The sequence below is a fragment of the Salvia splendens genome, chromosome 1, assembly GCF_004379255.2.
Source record: "Salvia splendens isolate huo1 chromosome 1, SspV2, whole genome shotgun sequence".
Taxonomy (NCBI): Eukaryota; Viridiplantae; Streptophyta; class Magnoliopsida; order Lamiales; family Lamiaceae; genus Salvia; species Salvia splendens.
The window spans coordinates 13,413,279-13,431,442 of record NC_056032.1 but is presented as its reverse complement, the minus strand read 5'-3'; the positions used below and the strand labels follow the sequence as shown (position 1 = coordinate 13,431,442).

At 35.8% G+C, this 18,164-nt stretch overlaps 2 protein-coding genes across 3 annotated transcripts; one reads left to right on the top strand and one right to left on the bottom strand.

The window, feature by feature from the left end:
* Positions 1-2,792: 2,792 nt before the first annotated feature.
* Positions 2,793-5,311, bottom strand: LOC121796253 (60S ribosomal protein L10a-2). The gene is made up of 6 exons (XM_042195051.1): positions 5,204-5,311; positions 5,057-5,090; positions 4,373-4,592; positions 3,705-3,870; positions 3,117-3,322; positions 2,793-3,034 (listed from the first exon to the last, which is right to left on the bottom strand). Exons 2-6 carry the CDS (start codon positions 5,059-5,061, stop codon positions 2,981-2,983), a joined length of 651 nt encoding a protein of 216 aa, XP_042050985.1. The 5' UTR covers positions 5,062-5,090; positions 5,204-5,311; the 3' UTR covers positions 2,793-2,980.
* Positions 5,312-10,489: 5,178 nt separating this feature from the next.
* Positions 10,490-15,135, top strand: LOC121743209 (transcription factor TGA9). Of its 2 annotated transcripts, none has more exons than XR_006038233.1 (8): positions 10,490-10,919; positions 11,765-11,824; positions 11,913-11,990; positions 12,192-12,240; positions 13,122-13,393; positions 13,477-13,698; positions 14,616-14,754; positions 14,841-14,850. XR_006038233.1 is itself a non-coding variant. In XM_042136445.1 (8 exons), exons 1-8 carry the CDS (start codon positions 10,674-10,676, stop codon positions 14,932-14,934), a joined length of 1,164 nt encoding a protein of 387 aa, XP_041992379.1. In that variant the 5' UTR covers positions 10,493-10,673; the 3' UTR covers positions 14,935-15,135. The 2 variants fall into 2 exon arrangements, 1 of the variants encoding a protein (XP_041992379.1); XM_042136445.1 differs by having other exon boundaries at positions 10,493-10,919; positions 14,612-14,754; positions 14,841-15,135.
* The last annotated feature ends 3,029 nt before the right edge of the window (positions 15,136-18,164 follow it).

Genomic DNA, 18,164 nt, shown 5'->3' with positions numbered 1-18,164 from the left:
TACTAGAAATTAAAAATTGCACACTTAAATTATAAATACTACTCCGCCGGCGAATCATTCCCCGAAGGCGGTGGCGGTGCACCCGTTTGAGGCGGAATACCAAGTTGTCTTGCCAGATATGCAATGCCGGCAAGATGGGCTTAATATTGGTCAGACGTCATGCGGGAAGTGTCAGCCATCGTGGCGGTGAAATACATGGATATTAGGGAGGCCAGCGGCCCTTGGAAGCCCACTTGGCTTGATTCGTCTCGGCCCCTCCCTGCGCGAGCTCTAGCCGCCTTCGCCGCCTTGTTCCCTTGCTGCCGACGTCGTGTACCGGAGGAGCCCCCTGCATCGGATGTCGGGAACTCAACCTCTTGTGATGAGTTGTCTTCCCCGCCCTCACTAGACGAGTATTGGCCACCCACCGTGTGCTTCGTGCGTTTCGAGCTCGAGCCTGTGCTGGACTGGACACCGCCAGCCCACCTATCAAGCTCTTTGACCGACTGCCAAACATCGGCATGTTTGAAATCTTTTTGGGTGTCGGATTTAAAGACTCTCAAAGCCGCTCTCAGAATGTCAGCTCTACTGGCTCTGCTTTGGTAATTCTCCGCTTCACGCTTGTAGATCCAACAAAATAGTTTGACATCTTTGTCGGTTCGCTCAAAATGACTGCGAAGCATCTTCAGGTTGCTGCGGAAGGTCCCCTTCGGCTTTTGCTTGTTGTATACGTCGGTGACCTTATCCTAAAAACACTTGTGGGTTTGTTGATTCCCGACGATGGGATCATACGACGTGTTGATCCAAGCTTCGAACAGAGCCATCGTCTCCGCGGAGCTGTATGGATGACGGCCTAGGTCCTCTGCTGGCTCGTCCTCCTCCTCTTCCTCCTCGTTTCTGGATCCGCGACTGGCAGAGTTTCTACCGCCTCGTCCTCCTTCGTCTCCTCCTCTTCTAGCTCTAGTCGGAAGGTTTTTCGGAGTGTGTTCCTCCGGAATATTCTCCCTAATTTGGGATAATCCCTGCGTTTTCCCATACCTCGGGGAGAAGGGACGATAGTATGCATCAAATGGAAAAGATGGTGTTTGGTATGCCGGCGTCGACGAGCCTTGGGTGCCCGGCGACGAACCGGAACCGGAAGCACCCAAAACATTGTACATGCCCCCAGTTGACAAACGCGTTCAAGTCGAAGCCGCCCTCGCCGTCGGATTTTCCGTCACCGGACATTTCTACAGAAATTGGAGAGGAAAGAGAGATGATATGAAAGTGATGAGAAGAAAAAAAAAGATGGGAGATAGTGTGTTTGTGTGTAAAATGAAAGAGGTAATGAGAGTAATAGAATAAAAAAATAAATAAATAAATTATTTTTACTATTTAAAATTTTTAATTTTAATTTTTTTTTTCAGAAAATCAATTTTAAAAAAATTTTATTTATTGCGTCAGCATGACGACGTCCACTCACGGGCCGGCGAGTGGGCGTCACGCCTCGCGCCAGAGCTCGCCAGCTCCCTCGAGGCGGAGGGCCACAGGACGTGACTGGAGTGCGACATCGTTGTCTCGATGCGGGCTCGTCTCACCGAGACGAGACCGTGCCCGCATCGAGAGAGCGATGCTGATGCTCTTATATCATTAATCATTAATATATAAAAGTGAGATTCAAATCACACTATTTTTTTCCTACCATTTTTCTTAAATATATTATATTATAAATTAAAACTTATATTTATCCACTTTTCTTTTGTTGTTCACTTTTCTTTAAAATTCTTAAAATTCACACCGAAGTCAAATTAAATATAGATTCACCACTTTGTTACGTCAAATTAAATTGCACTCCCTTTGTCCTACTATAAATGAAGCGTTTCTTTTCGACCGTTGTTTTAAGAAAATGATACTCCCTCCGTCCAACAATAAGAGTCACACTTTGTCATTTTAGCTCGTTCCACAATAAGAGTCGCACTTTATTTTTACTATAAATGGTAAGTATGTCTTACATTTCACTAAATCACTTCACTCACATTTTATTTTAAAATCAATATAAAAAAGTGGGTCACATATTTCACTAACTTTTCCAACCCACTATTCTTTATATTTCTTAAAACTCGTGTCCACAATAAGAGTGACTCCTATTGTGGGACGGAAGGAGTACTAAAGTGGAGACAGTAAAGTAAGAAAGAGAATAATATAGAATAAAGTCGTATCTACATTATTCTGTTACTTACTTTCTCATCACTCTAACTATTTATTAGTATCATTTTTGCAAAACAATGTCCGAATAGAAACGTGTCACTTATAGTGGGATGGAGGGATTATATTTTAGGTTGGAATATGAAGTCTTGAGCAAAAATGGATCTACATTATATTTCCTCCGTCCTTGAAAAGTAAACTATTTCCTTATTAGTTCATCCCTGATAATTATAAACTTTTAAAATTTTGAAATAATTAAACAACACGTTACATCTACACATCATTTTATTTACAATTTGTACTATTACACTTCATTACTAATGATATGAAACTCACTACTTACACTATCCTTTTATCTCTTTTTTCTATTTTACCAATTATACATTAAAACTCATATCGAACCACTTTTTTTCTTACTTTAGCAATTCCTCCTTAAAACCCGTATTGTCCACAAATAGAACTAACATTTCTTATGGATTATGGACAGAGTAAGTATATCATACAAAAAACATATACGGGTATATAACATTCCAATAGTTTTCTCATAGTATTAATTAAATAAATTGTTCTGAAGAGCTCAACAAAGCAATTAAGTAGGAGAAGTTAACAGTTGAGTAAAACGAGTAGACTAATAAATCCAAGGAACATACTATGAGCAATAATCTGGAGATAAACAAATACAACTACAAAAGAGTATCAGTAATAAACCCGAGTTCAATTTCACAAAAAAAGAGAACAAAAAATTCCCGCTCCTGGGAAGCTTGAATAGGTTCTTCTGCTCACACAAGTTGACTTTCTTCGATAAACAATAAACTTCTTAGAAGATGCGTTGCGGCTTTCCCATGGTACTCTTCAAGAACAAGCACCTCACCTGATACCATCACAAAATAAAAAAATTATAAGAGTCACAAGCGAATTACTACTATCAACAAAAACATGGAAATGGGACTTACATTTTGCCAATTCTTTTTCAAAAGGGAAACAAGGAAGTTGACACTCATTTGCACGTTCTGGAAGATCTGTTTCTCTTCCATGTCAAGGTTACCCACAGCAACACCCATGCAGAGCACCTTCTTCAACTGGAACTTAATTGTGGCCTTTGTCTCGTTCACCTTGGCTTCAAGAGACTCCTGGTGTGTAACAAGAGTAGGGAATTTGCCTGAATCATAATAATCAAAATAATTAACCACAATAATAGCATTCAAACACCTCCCTAAAAATGAGGGTATAAATATGTTGAAAATAAAATTAATACAAATTTGTGAGCTTATAACTGTGTTGAGATATCAATATTTTGTATCAGACCTATCACAACTGTTCAAGTCAGAAAACTGAGAAGTTGCCTGTAATCTCAAGATTATTCTATTGTATGGGAAAATAAACATACAAAGTAATGAGCCTCACTTTAAATTTATAAAATTAAGCTTAAAGGCAATGATTTCCAATAAGAAACAGATTAAGGCACCAGATTGAATCAAATCTACACATACAACTATACTCTCGTAAGTAGGACATGCATCAGTAACAGATTAGGTACTTGCCTGCCTTGTTAAGACCAGGTCCCAGGAGACGTGGAATCTGCTTAATAACAGCTTCTGAGGCCAAGAAAGCATGGTACCTCTTTGCTAGCTTCTTCACCAATTTCTTGTTTTTATTCAACTTCTTCAGTGCTTCAACATCCATGGATGCAAGGCCAATCTTCTCTGCCTGAAACAATAACAAATCACATCAAAAACAGTGTTAAAGAGATATAGTTATAGACACAGAATTATAGAGAAACCAATATCAAACTTCCTAGGTAGGAAATTAATCATTTTAGACAAAGCTAGAATTACTAATAAAAATTAATAGTAGCACGGATATTGGGTTGCCTATTGATAGTAAAACACCAATATAGAGACAATACATAAACATCATTGATAGATAAACACACAAATACCATTTACTCCCTCCGTCCCACAAGAATATGCACTCTTTCCTTTTTAGTCCGTCCTACAAGAATATGCACTTTCTAATTTTAGAAAGTCTTTTCTCTATAATGAGGTGGGACTCATTATCCACTAATAATACTTTAATTACTTTTTTCTCTACATCTCTTACTTTACTAATTTTACATTAAAACTCGTATCGGGACGGAGGGAGTATCACATAACAAAACAAACCAAAGCAAACACAACAGCTAGCAAAATATATAGATAAACTGCCATACCTCCTCCACATGCTGTGCGTCTCCAAGCATGCAGATCTTCATCTTAGGCCTCGGGATATGGGGCAACCTGACAGATCCACTGAAACGCTTGTCCTTTTGGGGGTCATAGTTCTTGAGTCCAATCTGAAGCTCAATGGTCTCTGTGAAGTTGCGTTTCTTTTCCTTGGAATCTGTAACAATCACAGTGATGGCTTCCCTCAACGCCTCACTCTGAATCTTACTGCAATTACAATGACAGAGAACATCAGCGTATTGTTACAACACTTTACCTATTTCTGTGGAGATTTAAAGGGGGAAGATGGATTCATATCAACCTTTAATATGATTTTATTTAAATATATAGCTACCGGTGATAATTGTTTAAAGATAATCTACATATCATACAGCCTAAACATGAATAATAGGAGGGCTCTATCGACATGAAACTGGATAAAATCGGAAAACATTCCTAAATCAGAAGAACATCGATGAAGCATTAGAGTTTTAAACCTAATAATCGTATATTAGATTGTTAATCGAGGCTTGAACATAAGTCACTGATCGAACTAGGAGACAAGTATCTACAGTCGAAAATCGAAAACTCAATGACAAGAGCAGGTGATTCGTCAGAGATAAACCCTAAATGGAATAAAAGTTCAAATAGTACAAAATATGAAAATAAAAATGGCGAATCAATCATCTTACCTCATCGTTCACGGTCAATTAGTTTCCCGAATCACTACACGAAGAAAATGAAAGGGCAAATTTAAAATCGGCAATTGAGCTAAGGAAATACATAAAATTACAAAAAAGTAGAGTGATGAGAGAAACGGCGCATGCGTAGGGGCGAACCTGAAGAACGGTGGCTGGGATGACTGAAGAAGCAGGAGAGCGGCGCAGATTCACGTAAATATTAAAGCACAAACCCTAACAAGGATGCTTATTGGGCTCTTAATTACAGCCCAGTCTATAGCCCATTTATGCTTGATACAATTCAAATTTATTTTGGTGGATCGGGTTCTTAAAAACTGGATTTTGGAAGTTATTTTCCTCACAAAAAAATTTAGAGTGAACCACGTAAATGATACATGATCTTTCACTTTCGCACATACATGGTACCTGATCTTTATTTTATATCGTTTTTGATACCTATAAATCACATTTTTGGTACCTGATGCAATTTTCACCCCCGAAATACCCTCAAAACAAATTTATTTTTCTATTTGTGTCATAAAGAGTATTTTGGGCATTGAGAAGACTAGTACCAAAAGTGTTATTATAATATCTTCTCACATTCTCCTCACTCTTTATGCTATTATTATTAATCAATATTAATATTATTATTTTGATGTTATAAATTAATAATTAATTTATTTTTTAATATCATTTAAATATACTTAATTATAATATAATTATATTTAATTATAATAATAATAATAATGATAATATTGTTATAATAGTAAAATTTAGTAGTAGTAATTAATAAATAATAATAATTATTTAATATTAAATTAATAACTAATCAATATAGTCTTAATTAAAATTTAAAATTGTGAATTGTATTCATAATGATAAAGAGTTGAATATTTTTAGTTAGGTGTTTCAACCCTAAAATGAGTATAATAATTTAATTAAAAATATTCAGTTGATTTAATTAATTTAATTAGGTGTTTTGTTATTGATTTATATTATGAATGTAATTAGATGTATGTATAAAATACTAAAAAGAAAGAATAAAAAGAAGAGAAAGGAAAAAAGAGGAAACATAAACTAAGGAGAAAAAAGAAAGGAAGATAAAATACTAAAAAGAAAGAAGAAAATGAAGAAAAAGAAAGAAGAATAAACTAAAGAAGAAAAAAAGAAATAAGAAAGGAAGAAAAAAAATCACGTATTTGGTTCTATTTAATTGAAATTTCCAAAAATATCCTCCATGACAAAAAATTTCACAGGTTTGGTACCTAGGGTTATTTTTGTCATGTGGTACAAAAAACGATATAAAATAAAGATCAGGTACAATTTATGTGCGAAAGTGAAATATCAGGTACCATTTATGTAGTTCACTCAAAATTTTAATGTTACTCCCTCTTCCTCCAAAAGTTGACAAACTTGTAAATGTAAATGACACGAATTAAATATGCAATTGGTAAAGTAAGAGATGAAAGAAAAAAATAATGAAAAGGAGTATGAGTGGATTGTGGGATCCACATTATAAATGATGTGTAAGATTATTATTTATTGAAAAACTTTTCATATTTAGACTTTGTCTAATATTGGAGACCACCCAAAATGGTAAATTTTATAATTTTAATTTTATAATTAATATATTTAAGAATTTCATACTATTTTTTATTTTCATTTTTTACTTTCTAAAAGTTTTAGAGAAAGAAGATCTAACATTAAAAAAGTTAAGTGAATAATTCATTTTAGGTACACATACTATAATAAAATTTCATATTTAGTATTAGAGAGAGATAAAGAAAACTTCAAATCCAGTACCAAATATGAAAATCCATAAATGTCATTCATGCCTTAGGGAATTTTTTGTGCAAAATTGTGATGAATAGAGAAAAAGTATCAAAATAGTGTTTACACGTTAGTTCAAGGATTACCTACGATATTATTAAAGTTTAGGTACTATTTACGTGCAAAATGCACAGTTTATGGACCATTTACTTAGTTCACTATTAAATTAAATTAATTACACAAGAATGCTCTGATCTTCTGCTTATCATCTCAAGAATGACGTGCCCATCTCCCAGTTGAGTTTCAAGAAAGTGGACTTCTCCAAACTTGAAAACAAGACGATCGAGAATGGCCTGAAACTGAGTTTGCATGGCGAGTCACAGAGTCGGTGAATTGTCTGACTCGGGAGCTCCACACCACCACCATATCCCCTACCCGATTGCTCACACTTTTCACCATCCCAACAACTCTACTTTCATGTAAGTTCAAAACAAAAAAGATTTCATTTTTCGATTTGGGTTTTTACCAAAAGTCCTGACTTTTTATTTCACAAGAAATCAACAAGGCTCACCTTTTGATTTTGGGGAGCTTGAGGTAGCCATTATTCTGCAAGGAGTTAATGACAAAAAACAACGTATGCTACTCACTCTCTTTTACTTTTCATACGTTGCTTTGTGTAACCAACTCCCAAGAGAGAGAGAGAGACGTGTCTATAGAAAGAGGGCAAAGGGGTTTCTATTTCCGGCACAGAAATCATTCTCGGACTAGGGATTTGAATGGCGTGTGCTTCAAATATGGAAAAAACCATAACTGCAAAGCTAAAAGAGATTAGCTAGCTTCTAAACCAAAGTTTGAAACTTTCGACACCCAAAACCAAAAATTTCTGAAATTTCCCTTCTTCATTTTTTATTCAGGCTGATTCTTGAAGATTTTTGCTTTTGATTTTGTGCAGCTTTATACACCGAAATCAGGCCTGCAGCAACTCTGAATATGTTCCCTTCCTGGCCTATGAGATTCCGGCAACATACCACAAGAGTGTTAACCGATACTAGAAGAATTAGGGACATAGAAGATGATACTTTTTACTGTGTATTTTATTCATTGTACAATAATCCTCTTATAGAGGTTGATACATTGATATACAAGGAAGGTTTCTATTCTCCTACAATTATGCTATCAATCTTCTATAATCTTCTAAATTGATTTCCAAATCATCGTGATTGATATTAAGAAATCTTTCCATTCTAACACTCCCCCTCAAGCTTAGTAGTGGGGTCACCAATACTTAGCTTGCCCAACGCGTCTTCAAAACTCCTAGAACTGACTGCTTTGGTGAGAATGTCCGCCAACTGATCTTCTGATCTTACAAATGGAAATTCCACGACCCCTTTCTCAATTTTCTCCTTGATGAAGTGTCTGTCGACTTCCACGTGTTTGGTTCTGTCGTGCTGCACAGGATTCTCAGCAATGCTTATTGCTGCCTTATTGTCACAATACAGTTGGCTTCTCTGAGGTTGAAAGCCAATCTCTGTCATCAACCTTCTTAGCCACAGTAATTCTGTCAACCCACTCTTGATCCCTCGGAACTCCGCCTCCGCACTAGATAGTGCTACTACCTTCTGTTTCTTGCTTCTCCATGTTACCAGATTTCCTCCAACGAAGGTGAAGTAGCCGGAGGTGGATCGTCTATCTACTGGGTTGCCAGCCCAGTCTGCATCTGTGTACCCACTTATCTCTAGATGTCCTTCCTTTTTGAACAATACTCCATGTCCAACGGTTCCTTTCAAGTACTTCACAATTCTCAACGCGGCTTCCATATGGTCAGTTTGCGGCGAGTGCATGAACTGACTCACAACTCCGACTGCGTAAGCGATATCTGGCCTAGTATGGGAGAGATAGATGAGCTTCCCAACTAAACGCTGATACCTATCACGATCTGCCCGTTCAGCACCTTCTACGACCCTCAGCCCATGATTTACTCCGATTGGCGTGTCAGGAGGTTTGCAATCTAATAGCCCTGTTTCAGCCAGGATGTCGAGAATATATTTCTTCTGCCTCAAGAAAATCCCCCTTTTGGATCTCAACACCTCGATCCCTAAGAAGTATTTGAGGTCGCCCAAATCTTTCATCTCGAATTCCTCAAACAAACTATCTCTTAACTTCTTGATTTCCTCTGCATCATTACCTGTAATAATCATATCATCTACGTAAATGATTAAACAGGTTACCTTCCCTTCTTGTCTTTTGATGAACAGCGTATGGTCCGAGTGACTCTGGTGGAAACCATACGAAATCATAGCATCAGTGAATCTTCCAAACCATACCCTTGGTGATTGTTTCAGTCCATACAAGGTCTTCTTCAGGTGGCAGACTTCTCCCTTTTTGAATCCTTGTGTAAACCCCGGCGGTGCCTCCATATATACCCTCTTCTTCAATTCTCCATGCAGAAATTCGTGACGTCGAACTGGTAGAGGGGCCAGTCTTGATTAGCTGCAATCGATAGAAGGACTCTAATTGTGTTCATCTTGGCGACTGGTGAAAAGGTCTCTGCGTAGTCCACCCCATATGTCTGAGTGTACCCCTTTGCTACCAGCCGTGCTTTGTACCTTTCGATGGACCCGTCTGGTTTCCTTTTAATTGTGAACACCCATCTGCAACCAATTGGTCTTACTCCCTCTGGTAGCTTGCTCTTATCCCACGTCTGATTTCGAGCTAGGGCATCCATTTCTTTCTGCATGGCTGCTCTCCAGTGTTTGTGTCGCATAGCTTCCTCTGCTGAATAAGGTATCTCTTCCTCCTCACACAGTGCAGCTTCAAATGCTCGTGCCATCTCCGACAAGTGACTGGTGGCACTATTTGCTATAGCATAGCGTGCGTTCCTGCCAATTTTCTCTGGGGAGTACCTTTTTGGTGGGACTCCTCTGTTCGCCCGTGGTGGCAATATGTACCGTCCGGTATCTTCATCAACGGTAACCTCCTCAGCACTGGAGATGTTGTTGGAGATTTCTTGCGACTCATCTCCCCCTGTCTCATTACTAGTTCCGGACGAGTTATCAGAGTTAGCAGCATCAGAGATGGGAAGAATACTTACATTGGATATCAGGGGAGGATCTTGTTCGTCGACACTGAGTTGGCTGGATTGTTCTACTGAGACCTGCTCGGTGGTCCCGACAACCTTCTCGGGTGGGTCCGCGGTGAGGTAGCTTGGTAATGGCAACCACCTTAGTGGGTCACTATTTCTGCTCTCCCCCTCTATCCTGTCACTCTCCCCCTGACCACTAAGGTGGTGGAAAAAATATTCCGACTCCAAGAAATTACAATTCATTGTGACATGGATTCGTTTGGTTTTGGGGTCATAACATCGGTACCCCTTTTGACTTACCCCATACCCCACGAAAACACATTTTACAGCGCTCTGATACCATGTTAACCGATACTAGAAGAATTAGGGACATAGAAGATGATACTTTTTACTGTGTATTTTATTCATTGTACAATAATCCTCTTATAGAGGTTGATACATTGATATACAAGGAAGGTTTCTATTCTCCTACAATTATGCTATCAATCTTCTATAATCTTCTAAATTGATTTCCAAATCATCGTGATTGATATTAAGAAATCTTTCCATTCTAACAAAGAGTACTCTATATTTACTTCTCCTTTCAATCTTTGACCAACTTTACATTTCTTCTTAATTTATTACACAACTGAACAATTCCCCATCTTTTCAAAACATAGATTTATTCATTGCTGCTGCTGCTCTCTCGATCTTTCATGAGTGTTTTTAAATGTGTTTTGGAGAGTTTTTTTATTAAAGCAATTTGTTTCCTTTGAAATAGTAGTACTAGTTTTTTGGATGATGATGAAAGCCATTTTGACTAAAGAATTGTGTCATTTAATACAGGGAAGCTCAAAATCAGGAGAAGAGAGTACTGATTCAGGTTCAGCTGTAAACACACTTTCCAACACCCCCGGGTCTCCTACCGACCACCGCCAGCCACCGCCGCCTCAGATGGACACCGCCGGTGGGATTGACAGCCCGAGGATAAGTGGCTCCCACTCCCATCCAGCTGCTGCTAAAGCTAAACCAGCCCAAGAAAAGGTCTGCTACACTTTTTCCTAATTATTGCTTGAATTTCTTCCTATAGCTCAGGAAAAAGCTTGCATCTTTATTGCTTCTATCACTCATCCCAATTGCTGCAAGAAAGATAATGGCAAGGGGAACTGCTCCTTCTGATTGCTGAGGGATTTTTCTGATTTTATTTTGACATATAGCCCTTCTGGAAAAGCAGAATCTTTACAGTGTTGAGTATTTCTTTTTATCTTTATTGATCTTATTGTAGCTGTGTGTCCTCAATCTCCACGACTGCAGTTTAAGTCCTTGTTCATAATTGCCTACTTTTTCCCATCCCAAGAACTGTAGTTTAATTTTTTTTCACAGATAGAAACAATGGAAATCATTAATAGACATTGTTGAAGTGGTCATCATTAAGAAAGAGCTACAAAATTGCCAGCATATAGTATCTTCTACATAATGACCAACTTGATTTTGTTATATGGAAATTTTAAATTTTTCAAAAGATTCTACCATTGCTGACACGTTACCTTCCTCCCCCATTCTCTAAATCAGAATAAAATATAAAGTTCAAAGTTTTGCCTTATAAAATTTGTTTGTTCTAGCTGCCACTTCTTGACTCTAGTAAAGTAACAATTGTCTCTCTTGAATTTATTTTTAAAAAAATGCAGAAAAGAGGGCCTGGTTCTAACTCAGACAAAGTGCTTGATGCTTAGGTGATCAAAACAGCCCACATTATTCACATGCATGCATGAGCTGAAATCTGTAGCCCCACTAAATTTTATAATTTCTATAGATTTTTCTTAATTCCCAAATTTGTGTTCTTTGAAGATCTTGGTCTTGAATTTGTATAAACTTTTTTCTTCTTACAGACATTGAGACGTTTAGCCCAAAATAGGGAAGCAGCTAGGAAGAGCAGACTTAGAAAAAAGGTAAGTTGCAGTTTTTTGTTTTGCTCCTTTCTCTTTTTTTCTTCTTAAAACCAAGATTTTGTATCTATATACATGTGTGTTTCTACAGGCCTATGTACTGCAGCTAGAATCAAGCAGGATCAGGCTTGCTCAGATGGAACAAGACCTTCAGAGGGCAAGGTCACAGGTAACAACAGAGTAACATTTAATCTAGTAGTACTAGCAACAAAGAAAAATTAAGACATCTAATGTCCTACTAATATACTCCTACTTATAAAATAAGTGAAGGCTGCCAATCCAAAAACATTGAATAATTAGTGTGTAATTCTCTATAATTAATTTTCTTGACTCTCTCCCTTTCTCTATTTCTCTATTACTATATTTACAGGGACTTTTCTTAGGAGGAGGTGGAGCTGCAAGTGGGAGTATTAACTCTGGTATCTCTCTACATTTCTCATTTGTGATTTGATTAAACTTCCCTATTGAAGACTTCTTCCCCTTTTCCCATGAATGTTTTAATTAATTCTTGGTGGAGTTTTGTAAAGATGTTTTTTTATTGCTTTCATCTTTGTTCAGTGGGGAGGAGTTGGTATTTTCCATGCTAGTTAATTCTTGCATTTATGGGATTTCTTAAACATAATTGACATTATTAGATTTATCTAATTTAAATCCAGTTATGAACAGAAACATAAATTTTTTCTGAATCTTATATTTTCGCCTAGATTTTGTCCAGTTATGTGGTAAGAAGAGATTTAAAGTCCATATTAGGCTTGTAAAAATTTTCAAGTAAAATAAATTTTGTTACTTTGACTAGAAGCTTATTGCTTCTTCAAGGCCATGCCAGATTTTAATTACTGTTTCAGGGAAAAAAGGATTTAAATCAATTAACTGTATGACCAAGTCTGCAACTTTTACCACATGGTAGCAAGTGTGTCATTGACTGTGTTGTGCATACTATATTTTTTCCCTTCCCAGATAGTTGGTTTCTACCTATATGATATTATTTGGAATTTTGGAATATTTTCAGTTCAGTCTTTTGCCTCATCTGTGCCGACAGATATTTGAATTTTGGCCCCGAGCCTTTTTACATTTTGCCGAAAGGCTACTTTATAGTTATGTGGATAAACATAAAAAAACAAAAAACAAAGAAATGTAACCAAAAAAAAGAAGAGGAAAAAAATGAATGGTAGTAGTTAGTGGTTGAGGCTGTCCTTTTGTGCTTTCTTGAGCTGTGTCTTTACTTTGTGTTTGCAACATGCATGGACCCTATGGATTGTGTTTCACAGATCATTTTGAAATAATATTATAACTTTCTTAGGTGGGGCAATATTTGATATGGAATATTCAAGATGGCTAGATAATGATCATAGGCACATGTGTGAACTCCGGACTGCATTTCAAGCTCACTTATCCGACGGTGATTTGAGGGTTATAGTTGAGGGATACATTGCTCATTATGACGAGGTCTTTCTCCTAAAAGGCGCCGCTGCCAAATCTGACGTATTCCACCTTATCACTGGAATGTGGACTACACCGGCCGAGAGGTGTTTCCTTTGGATGGGCGGCTTCCGGCCATCCGACCTCATCAAGGTTTAGTTCATCACTATGCAACTCATTTGTCACCATGCACATTTTTCACTGTTTAATAATCCTTCAAAATTCTTGATTAGCAGATGTTAATACCGCAATTAGACCCTTTAACAGAGCAGCAATTCATGGGGATTTGCAGCCTCCAGCATTCCTCACAGCAAGCAGAGGAGGCACTTTCACAAGGATTGGAACAATTGCAGCAATCCTTAGTTGATACCATAGCTAATGGCTCTGTTAATGACAACATGCAACACATGGCCATCGCGTTAGGCAAGCTAGCCAATCTTGAAGGCTTTGTTAGGCAGGTACATACGTCCACACCCTCTTCCGTTTTTTCCGTTTAGATTGATCCAACCCTGAAATTAGATGACTTAACTATGCAAAAGTGGAATTTAGTTTTAATCCCTTATCTAAAGTAGTTTAAAAGTTGAGGTGTTGCGCTTTAAGGACACACCATGTAGTGGTTTGATGCTAAATGTGACTATTTAGTAAGATAAGCGATAAGTGATTGGAAAGCAGATGTCGGAAACTGATGCAACTAGAGAAAGTATCATTCCCTTCCCTTTGGCTTTATATTCTGCTTTCTCTTTTAAGTGATGTCTCAACTATACAGTACTTACTTTATAGAGGGATTGGACTTACCTCGTCATGTGATGGAGTAAATAAATATGTTTTCGGATCACATAAATGCCTTCATTAGACTTACATATACCTACAACCTTCTTGCATTTGCACAAACAGCATCTCAAAGTTGTTAAATTTTAGGTAGCATTCCTTAATTCTTACACGATACTTGTTGATCTTTCAGAGGTGATGGATATTGAATAGGATCAAAAGATATGCCTAGTTAGAAATGGAAAGATTAAAATACTTCTTTTTCAAGAAAGCAATGTCTTCAAGAAAGTTGCTTTAGAATGACATGACAAATCAGTCCATTTCTGGTGTAGTTTTGATGGCCAACAAATCATAGAGGCTCATTTCTTGCAAGACAATGGCTTTGTTTGCTTTTATTTCTTCATTAGGTAAACAGTTATAGCTTAAAAATGAAGGTTTGAGGCCTTGCTGTTGTAGACTAATGGTTTCTTAGACAAAGCTTGGCAAATCAGATCAATGTATAAAGTGGCATTAGTCTCTAATGGAATGTTTCATTGTCAATGAATTTTACTTGATAATCGAGACAATACGAGTTGTTGACTCCATTTTCGTGCAAAAACACAGGCAGATAATCTAAGGCAACAGACCCTTCAACAGCTGCACCGTTTACTGACAGTCCGGCAAGCTGCACGATGCTTCTTGGTGATCGGAGATTACTATGGCCGGCTACGAGCTCTGAGCTCCCTGTGGGCTTCAAGACCAAGAGAGTAAGACCATTTTGCATCTCAACTGGAGTTCTTGAGATATATTGTAAAATGTTGTTAAATTTCAACTTTTTTGGTAATTTTTTCAGGAGTATGATTGTTGCTGCAGATGATAATTCTTGCCAAACGACGACAGATTTGCAGATGGTGCATTCTTCTCAAAATCACTTCTCAAACTTCTGATTTGAAATATTACCAGGTTTTTTGATGATTAGATTAGATTAAATGTGGTGGAGCAGTGAGGTTGTTTAGGGCTACTTTTTCTTAGAAAATTCTCCTCCTATAGTTTTGATGTAGCTTTTGGTTTAATGTCAACATACTACAGTGTTCTCTTGTAAATGTATATCAATATTATGCAAATTATTTTCCCCTTCATTTTTAAAACCACACCTATTCTCTTTGATTAAGAAAAATTTATTGTGTCATAATAGCCTCTCTAGTAGGCCTGTCAAATTGAGTATCTACGGATATCTGATACGAAAATTTTGGATACCCGATCCCTAATTTCTCAAAATCCAGTACCCGATATCCGACCCGATTTTGATTTCGGGTATCCAATCCCTAATAATCGGGTATCCAATCCCAATTTCAATTTCGATTTTGACTTTTTTTTTAAATATTAACCACAAACTTTTCGAAATACAAAGATGTAGTTCGCATTAATACAAACTTGAAGTAATATTTAAAAGAAAATAACTACTACAAACTTTTAAAAACACAAAATTTGTAAATTACCCATCTCAATTATCCTAATATTTAAGAGTGAACTACAAAAATGGTCCATGGACGATGGGTTTATCTCGTGCATAATCCCTGAACTTTAAAAATATTGTCAGACGTCCCTAGACTAAGGGTCTATTTCGAAATTGGTCATTTTAGCTATTTTTTATCCGAAAATGCCCTTTTGAGCATTTGGGTAATTTTCGTCTTTTAACATTTTAACTGTTTCAATATGATATTATTTCAATGATGTACTAAATCTGATATTATTTCAAAATTATCTTATTCTTCCCTTTGTCATCCTTCACTTTGTTCTTTCATTTCAATATTAGATTTAATTTTATAAAATTAAATCTAATATTGAAATAAAAAAACAAAGTGAAGGATGGCAAATGGAAGAAGACAATTTTGAAATAATATCAGATTCAGTACATCATTGAAATAATATCATATTGAAACAGTTAAAATGTGAAAAGATGAAATTGCCCAAATGCTCAAAAGTGCATTTTCGGATTAAAAATAGCCAAAATGACCAATTTTGAAATAAACCCTTAGTCCAGGCATGTCTGGCGATATTTTAAAAGTCCATGGACTATGGGCGAGATAAACTCATAGTTCAGGAACCATTTTTGTAATTCACTCAATATTTAATTACTTATATTTTTTAAAATTAGAATTAATACATTATTTTAAAACCCTATGACTATGAGCAGTTAGAAATTATAATATAAAGTGGACAGTTGGGTACTTGGGATTGTAAATAAGTACTCCTCACTTCCTTAGTCACTATTACCTACGAAAATTAGAATAAATATATTATTTATTAATTTTTAAAAAAAATCGGGTAATTCGGTTATACCCGATCGGGTATCGGGTAACCTGATATAAGAAAATCCAAAATTCTCAATACCCAATCCCGATCTGAAACCCGAATTTTCAAATTCCGGGCATCCAATTACCCGACTTTTTCGGATTTAGATATTAGGTGTCCAATACCCGATATCCATTTTGACAGGCCTACAGCCCTACACTCTGGGAAAGGAGAATCAATTATGTGAGTCATGTGACAATGTCATGACTGAGAGAAAGACCATGAATTATTATTAGAGAAATGAGGCAAAATATGTAAAATACATACTTTAAGTCATTTTACAGTTAAAATGAGGCAAAATTGAAGTAAATACCATAACATTTTCTTGTTACAGTTAAACAAAGTACTACTTAGGTTTGATTTTTTTTAATGAAAATTAAAAATTGATTATTAGTTGGAAGCTTTGCAATAATTAAGTACAAAACAGTTTCCACAATTCTGCAGAGTTGTTTAAAATCGTCTTTTGTTATTTATGTTTTGTAATTTGCTCTATAAATAGTTAGATACTCTATATATTCTGCTAAAAAAGTTATATGTGATACTTCTTCCTTTATAGTAGTTTCCAAATCTTTAATGAAAATACCATTATTATTTTCGCTCACTTAATTGTAGTAGTTGTTTGGTGGATTTCTTAAAGCACAAAAGACGGAGAAAAATTTCGGCCGTCTAGACATACCATGTTGGCATGATGACTCTCACTAATGACAATTTGACATATGGAATTGTAGAGGATCTTACGTCCAACTAAATATTCGTATTAAATGTACATTCACTTCTAAATTTCTAATGCGGAAACATTTTAATTTTTTGACCTCCTATACTATAATTATACACACACATATTTATTTATACACTATAACCGCATATGTGACGATTTGTAATAATCTAAAATGGAGTGTTTATATTGTCCTACTAATTTGAAAATTATATGAGATTGCTTTCTCGGAGTATATAAATATGTGAAAAATAAGAAATAAAAAGTATGATCATAGTTTAAATTTATTGCTTTTATTTTTCTTGTATGGAGTGGAGTATATTTTATGTACAGAAAATTCACCAAGAAAAATTATAACTTAAATTTGTTAGAATTGCATATTGATATTAATATATAAAAATTATAATTTAGCTCTTATTTTATTTATCATTGCATCATTAATTAAATGAAAATTATATAGTTTAGCTCTTGTTTTATTTTTATCGTTGCACATCATTAATTAAATGAAAATTATGTAGGTTAGCTCTTGTTTTATTTTTATCATTGCACATCATTTATTAAATGAATTATTATATGTCAAAAATAGTGTAGCTCCTTCCGTAGTACAGTATCTAGTATGCAAGTACTCCCTCCGTCCTTTTGTAGTAGATGCGTTTCATTTTGAGCATTCATTTTGAAAAAATGATAATAAATAATTAAAATAGAAAAAATGTAAAATAAGAAAAAAAAATATATAGAGAAGACTCTTAATTATATTATTCTCTTTTTTACTTTACTTTTTTTACACTTTAGCTATTTATTATAATTTTTTCAAAACGAGTGATCAAAATGAAACGCCTCTACTACAGAGGGAAGGGACGGAGGGAGTATGAGTTATATATGGATATATCAATATTGTATATCGAAAGTTTAAACAATTACCATATTTTGAAATTATTTGTTTTTTTTTATTAAAGATTGTGTCTCATTAGCTAGAGTATGACATAGATCTACTTCCACTTGTTAAAATATTGTTTGCTGAACATACCATATCATCGTGCCGCTGAATTTTTTCTCCAAAAGACAGAGCAATTAAAGGAGGAATTCATGGGGAGGTTATGAAGATTT

Bases quoted from the DNA above. Each gene is read 5' to 3' on its own strand.
- LOC121743209 (XM_042136445.1), top strand. From the start codon at position 10,674: ATGATGATGAAAGCCATTTTGACTAAAGAATTGTGTCATTTAATACAG. The intron at 10,920-11,764 runs GTCTGCTACACT...TTCTTCTTACAG, and splicing joins CTAAACCAGCCCAAGAAAAG to ACATTGAGACGTTTAGCCCA. The intron at 13,699-14,611 runs GTACATACGTCC...GCAAAAACACAG, and splicing joins TTGAAGGCTTTGTTAGGCAG to GCAGATAATCTAAGGCAACA.
- LOC121796253 (XM_042195051.1), bottom strand. The intron at 3,871-4,372 runs GTATGGCAGTTT...TTATTGTTTCAG, and splicing joins ACGCACAGCATGTGGAGGAG to GCAGAGAAGATTGGCCTTGC. The intron at 3,323-3,704 runs GCAAGTACCTAA...ATTATGATTCAG, and splicing joins ACCTGGTCTTAACAAGGCAG to GCAAATTCCCTACTCTTGTT.